Genomic DNA, 7,162 nt, shown 5'->3' with positions numbered 1-7,162 from the left:
AAAAACCTAAGATATGAGATTGTATATGCAAAATGTTGGGAGTCCTATTTAAAAAAATCAACCTAAGCTCAAACTGCTGGTATTCAAAGAGCATATGATTGGTACAAATCAGATCCAAGTTATTGTAGCCTGTACGTATCATGGGTATTGCAGTAGGCTATTTTGAACCTTTTGAATATTTGCTCATTGCTCTATTCTAAAAATCTAGTTTCTTTGAAATATCAGTATCAAACTCTAAATAAGTACATACATGTAACAGATACAAGGTTTTGCAGGATTATATTATACCAAACAGACACATCCACACACTGTCTCTCTCACCCCAGAGACGAAGGTGTTTCCTGTCTCAGACGGAGCGAGGTCCAGGGACAGGACATCAGCTGTGTGACCGTGGAAGCTCTGCAGCAGCTGCCCGCTTTCCACATCCCACAGGGCACATGTGGCGTCACCGCTGGAGGTCAGGAGCTAACACACACACACACACACACACACACACANAGCTTTTGATATTTAGCTCTTTTAAAGGTAGGGTAGGTAATTTTGGAGAAACAACAGATTTTTTCCGGTTGTGTATTTTCAAATTCTAGCGCACTCAAGCTTGTTTCTCCAAAATTACCTACCCTACCTTTAAAAGAGCTAAATATCAAAAGCTCAAGTTTTCTCTTAAACAAATAATTTAAAGCTTTTTTTTGCAATATTGAATGATTTACTGATACTATCAACCTTGTTAAAGTTTTACCTCTATGTCCATTTTATATTTTTAAAAAGGTACAAAATAGCCTACTGCAATACCCATGATACTTACAGGTTACATAAAGTAATCCAATAGAATCTACAAAATGTGGATTTCATTTGTACCAATCATATGCTCTTTGAATACCAGCAGTTTGAGCTTAGGTAGATTTTTTAAATATGACTCCCAACATTTTGCATATACAATCAAAAGTCTTAGGTTTTTCAATAACGTTTGTCATCATAATTCAAAACGTTTGAGATGGATGTCCTTCCAATAGAACATAAACGTGTCTCTTCACCATAAGTACTGGTGTGAAGTGGGTGGAGGATCATGCTCACATGGAAAAATGCTTTTAAAGATTATCTATCCATCTGTCCCCTGTAATGTGTGTGTGTGTGTGTGTGTGTGTGTGTGTGTGTGTGTGTGTGTGTGTGTGTGTGTGTGTGTGTGTGTGTGTGTGTGTGTGTGTGTGTGTGTTTTATCAGGGCTCTGATAGAAAGTCCAACATCTGGGACATGCGCTCTGGACAGAACGTTCAGTCTTTTGAGAGCCACGAATCAGACATCAACTGTGTGAAGTGAGTGCAGCTCCTTGATAAAAAGAAACATATATAAAAGAATGGAACATGAGATAAAGATGTCATACATGGTTCGTACTGCTACTACTAGTACATATTGAGACCTTTCATTCCTCCATAGCTCATCAGGATGCACAATGAAAGAGGGCATTTTACCGCTGTGTGTCTGCACACGTGCCCAACGTCATAGATACATCTGAGGCGCTCTGCTGCCCTTTCATTTATTCGTCTTTCACTAAATGAGAGGCCGTAGTGTCCTGACTTAATCATGTTTTTAAATGTTCAAGAAAACTAACTGGGTTGAATTCTAAAAATGAGAACTATATTGAATATGGTCCAAATAACATTTAAATCTAGCTTTTCTGTTGTTTGACTTTTTGGAAAAAGATATGGATGCATTTTTGCAAAAATAAATTAGCATCATTCACAATTTCCTTTTTCTCAATTAGCGAGATTTGATCTTGCTCCATATAAGAGTAAGACCAGCTTTCATCACGTTTATTGAGCAGAAATACTCACTTAATGAAGATGTGTGGGCTTCTTCATGCAGTAAACACATTTTTCAAACACTATTTACTGTGATTTTAACAATGAAAGAAAAAGTTAATTAATAGAAAATTGAAAGGGGGTTGACCTTTAACCTTTGACAAGAACAAAATAGTGTGTTTGCGTAGCGGTCGGTCTAAATTCTGTTTCTGTAATAATCTGTGACTAAACAGTAAGCGGGAAACTAGTAATAAAGAAGTAATCGTATTTGTTGATACTTTCTGATGCATGATTTCTAACTCTATGTCCCTGTGTGTTCAGGTATTACCCGAGTGGGGATGCTTTTGCCTCGGCTTCAGACGATGCCACAGTGAGTCACGTCCAACTGTTCCACCTGCTTATCACTTTGTTGTGATGTGTCCGTTGCTCGTGTCAATATGTGTTCCTCGTGTCAATATGTGTCCCGCACAAGGTCGTTATTGACGCCCTCAGTGCATGTGTAGATATTCGATTGATTTATTGTGTCTGAACCAGTTTCTTATCAGGATTTATTAAGGAGGGAACTCAGTGAACCTATTAATAGAGATAGAATTGGGAGGGATGAAACCCTCTTTAATGGTCACACACGCAGAGCACACAGCACACACAGTGACATTTGTTCTCTGCTTTTAACCCATCCTAGTACCAGGAGTCTAGTACTCTAACCGAACAACACCTGTCAACAGAAACAGATACATAGAAATACAACAACGTGTACTGACATGCTCAAAAGTAATCTCGACTAGGGATGGGATAGTTTGTTCTTATAGACATAAAAATGTGTCACAAAGTTGATTGTGGCTAACTTCCTCATCCTAATCTTAAATATTCTCATTTGTTTTGAATAGCTCAACATCATCATAAGGATCTAGTTTAAAGAAAGATCAGACTCACGCAATTTTGCTATTTTTATTTATTTATCTAGGGCACCTTTTAAGTTCACTAAACAGTGGTCTGTCCAATCTGTGGTCCATTACTAACACTAGTTTTTTTTAAATGTATACAGTAAAGTGATATATATTTTGATGACTGTATGGAAAACATTGTAAATCCCAATTATTTTGGCCAGGATAATTTTGATAGGACATCTTCATATAATCCTATGCCAGACTCTGACCTTTTTGCTATAATTCTTTAATACTACCTACTGTGTACTGAAAGGTCCACTGTGAAATCACTGTTTGTGTCCTGTCTGTGTTTTCGTCCCTCAGTGTCGTTTCTTTGATCTGCGCGCTGACCGTGAAGTGGCCGTCTATCAGAAGGACAGCGTGATATTTGGAGCCTCCACTCTGGACTTCTCTCTGAGTGGTAAGGTTTTCTGAAGCACTTTAAACTAAATCATCCATTGATAGTGTGGAGTATGCAATACTCATAAAAGCATCTTAAAGGTAACCTATTATGCAAAATCCACTTTTTCATGTCTTTTATTCATCAACATGTGTCCCCTCTGTGTAAAGAGATTCTGAAAGTTTCAGTCCTGATCCAATTATATAAAAACCTGTCTGAAAATGAGCTGATCAGATTTTGGCCACTTTATGATGTCATAATGATTATTTGGCTTGTGTAACCATTAGCCAATCACCAACCAAGGTAACCCCCCCCACACACACACACACCTTATCACCTGAATCTCTTCATAGTGCACCATTGTGTTCTTTTTAACCAAATATCTCTCAGAGGGTCGTGGGGAGGGGCTCCTTATTTTCATCTAAAGTAACAGACAGAGAATCAGCACTTTGGAAACAGGGCTGAAACAGAGGGGATTATGGGTAATGCCGCAATGATCTGTTTGGTGTTTGGAGCCAAACACTTCAGAGACATGTTTTGTATATATCTGAGACCTATAATATATTGATGAAAAACAGTGTGATAGGGGACCTTTAAGGGAACGTTTTGGGAATAATTCCTGATGCAGTGTTTTAAATAAATGAAGCTATTTTTAGTAATTCAAGGAAATTGTGAGTTGATAACACAACTTCCCTAACAAACCTGGTTTCTGCGTCTACTTCCCCTTTTTCCAAATGCCCCACTTCCTGTTTCATGTCATTTCTCTCTCTCCCTCGCCCCCTCACGCCCACAGGCCGCCTGCTGTTCGCTGGATATAACGACTACACCATCAATGTGTGGGACGTGTTGAAGGGAACTCGTGCTTCCATCCTGTTCGGCCACGAGAACCGAGTCAGCAGAGTGAGAGTGTCGCCCGACGGCACAGCGCTCTGCTCCGCCTCCTGGGACAACACCTTACGGGTCAGCAGCCCTTTAAAGCATCATCATGAATTGAACACTTCACTTTCATGTTCATTTTCACTTTTTGCCAGTTTGTTCACATCACAACATAGGAAGTTACGTTGAGCTCCTTTAATTAAATTAACACATGAATGTTACCTGGTCTTATTTGACAAAGGGGTTGGGATTAGGGATGTCTCGATATACCAGTGTTTGGGTTTATCATGCCGTTAAAAAATGTAAAATAAGGGATGATGATGATGATGATGATGATGATGATGATGATGATGATGATGATGATGATGATGATGATGATGATGATGATGATGAGGTTAATAATCCACATACCATAATCCTGGCTAACGAATCCAATGCATCTTAAATAACTTCTGCTTTTTCTTTTTGTGTATTTATTTGGTATTTTACTTGTATTTTAACTAGGAGTTTTTCCCATTGAGATAAAAAATACATTTTTCAAAGGGGCTCTGTCCAGGACAGCCACCTACAAAGTTTCACATTAAAGAGCAAGCAACAAACGTTTGACAAAATAGCAAAAATCTTAAATAAATCAAATAAAACTAAGAACCAAGGAGCAGTCCTTGTCGAGGAAATGTGCAGGAAGTCACTCATTATTTTGGCAATGATAATTGTGATTTGAAAATTGCTGTGAAATCTCTTTAGGATTATAACTGTCCAGTCCAGTATATAAATTGGATGATTTTAAATTTGAAAATGGTTCAAAAGGTTATGTTGGGCTACTAACCTGTTACTGGAAGACGTCAATCAAGATCTGGTGGCCAAAGTGTGGCCGACCGTGTCCTCATATTAACACCATGTGTTTTCTTACACTTGCTTTTTATTGGAAAAATAAGTTGTTGCATTTTAAAGGTGTTAAAGGTCACCTATTATGCAATCCATCTCTTTTATAAATACATATATAATGTGTTTAAAGATTCTCTCTCTTTTTGTCCTGATCCATCCCCCCCCCACCTTATCCACTGAATCTCCTCCTAGAGCACCATTGTGTTTTTTAAACAAATCACTTCTCAGAGGGGCGTGGCCAGCAGCAGCTAATTAGCATTTAAAGCTACAGAATTAGCACTTTTGAAACTGGGCTGAAACAGAGGGGTTTATGGGATGCTACGATGATCTGTTTGGTGTTTGAAGCCAAACACTTCAGAGACATGTTTTGTATTTATCTGAGACCTATAATATATTGATGAAAAAGAGTAGGGAACTTTAAGCTAATAACTAATGATTCTTCACTCTTCTCTCCTGCAGATTTGGTCCTAGAGCTGACGTCACAGTGATCCAGTGACGACAGAACCAGCATTATACGACTGCCAACACTAATACAGGAGAGTGTACATATAAACATTCAGTGTAACAAACACACAGAAGCACAGAAATCAAAAAACATCTCTTCTGAAAGAGAACATATCATTGTATCATAACTGTAGGATGGGTATTTATGGTGACAGATTGATAATGAATTCATATTTATTGCTAAAATAGTGTAAAGATTGTGTCTGCTCTGCCATGTAGACCTGCAGCTAATATAATCATTTAATAAAATATATTATAATATGATTGTCCAGAAGTATATACCATAGTTGTACACACTGTATTTTTTGTAGTTACAGTGGCACTCTCCAAAAGAAATGGTTGTATTATCCAAAGGAAGTTTTTTAGCAGCCACTTACTTGTATAATGTCAATATACTTCAACAGTTTAGATACATTTCTTGTGTGAAAAATAAAAGAAGATTTTAAGTATGTTTTGGTACCTTTGTTTTCTCTTCTACTTAATTCTTGCAACCTCACTGATAATCTCATGCCGGTGGAGCCAAAGCAAATCAAAACTACCTGACATGTCTCTGCAAGAATAAGATACAAATGTATGTTTGGTATACATCAGCTGACGTTAAAGGTTCCCCTATCATACTGTTTTTCATCAATATATTATAGGTCTCATGTATATACAAAACATGTCTCTGACGTGTTTGGCTCTACCTTGGTTGGTTATTGGCTAATGGTTACACAAGCCACAACATCGTTATATGACTTTTTATATAAATGGATCAGGACAGAAAGTGAGATAATCTTTTTTCCTGAAACTTTCAGAATCTCTTTACACAGAGGGGACACATGTTGATGTATAAAAGACATGAACAAGTGGATTTTGCATAATAGGTGACCTTTAATTGATTGTGCCACACAGTCTGTATTCAGCGCAGCATCCTGGCACCGAGGCTGACCTACTTTCAATCCCAGTGGCAGACATTAGCATTGGTTATTGGCAAGAAAAATCTACAAGAGATTGTACAGTGCAATCAGAGAGATACAGTATGTCCACGTTTTTGAGCAAGTCCACGAATCCAGTCTTTGTCAAGTCTGTCACCACCTTCGCGCAGCTGCTGGCGCCACTTCGTCCGGTCCTCCGCCAGCCTCTCCCAGTTATCCGTCGCAATGTCCAGGGCCTTCATGTCACGTTTTACGACATCCTTGAAGCAGGGGAGAAATGGCAACCATCATTACTGATTTTGACTAATTATTCTGTGTGTTTTAAAGACAATATTCTTTGTAAGACATCCCACTATCCTGATGTATTATACCCTATGCATCTATATGAGCTCAAGGGAAACAGTACTGAATGCATGTGGTAACACTATCTGCCACCAGGGGGGGTGAACTGAACCACAGCTGTAAGAGGAATGTATGTAAGGCTGTTCCTATAGAATCTGAGGATGAAACCTTCTTTAATTATCACACACACATGCACACAGCACATTCATGTGGAACTAGAGNTGATTGTGCCACACAGTCTGTATTCAGCGCAGCATCCTGGCACCGAGGCTGACCTACTTTCCATCCCAGTGGCAGACATTAGCAGGGGAGAAATGGCAACCATCATTACTGATTTTGACAAATTATTCTGTGTGTTTTAAAGACAATATTCTTTTTATATGAGCTCAAGGGAAACAGTACTGAATGCATGTGGTAACACTATCTGCCACCAGGGGGGGTGAACTGAACCACAGCTGTAAGAGGAATGTATGTAAGGCTGTTCCTATAGAATCTGAGGATGAAACCTTCTTT

The 7,162-nt window shown here is 38.6% G+C and overlaps 1 protein-coding gene across 1 annotated transcript in view; it reads left to right on the top strand.

Moving 5' to 3' along the window:
- LOC104946313 (guanine nucleotide-binding protein subunit beta-5-like) overlaps positions 1-5,840 on the top strand; it is an 8,878-nt gene extending 3,038 nt beyond the window's left edge. Inside the window, exons 4-8 of the mRNA XM_010772101.1 lie at positions 1,222-1,313; positions 2,121-2,169; positions 3,050-3,146; positions 3,919-4,085; positions 5,346-5,840. Coding sequence (XP_010770403.1) covers positions 1,222-1,313; positions 2,121-2,169; positions 3,050-3,146; positions 3,919-4,085; positions 5,346-5,357 — 417 coding nt within the window. The 3' untranslated portion in view covers positions 5,358-5,840. The remainder of the gene's footprint in view (positions 1-1,221; positions 1,314-2,120; positions 2,170-3,049; positions 3,147-3,918; positions 4,086-5,345) is intronic.
- Positions 5,841-7,162: the final 1,322 nt, after the last annotated feature.

This window comes from Notothenia coriiceps, unplaced genomic scaffold (genome assembly GCF_000735185.1).
Source record: "Notothenia coriiceps isolate Sejong01 unplaced genomic scaffold, NC01 NC01_scaffold00010967, whole genome shotgun sequence".
In the NCBI taxonomy this organism is placed as follows: Eukaryota; Metazoa; Chordata; class Actinopteri; order Perciformes; family Nototheniidae; genus Notothenia; species Notothenia coriiceps.
This window is presented reverse-complemented; position numbering and strand designations above follow the sequence as displayed.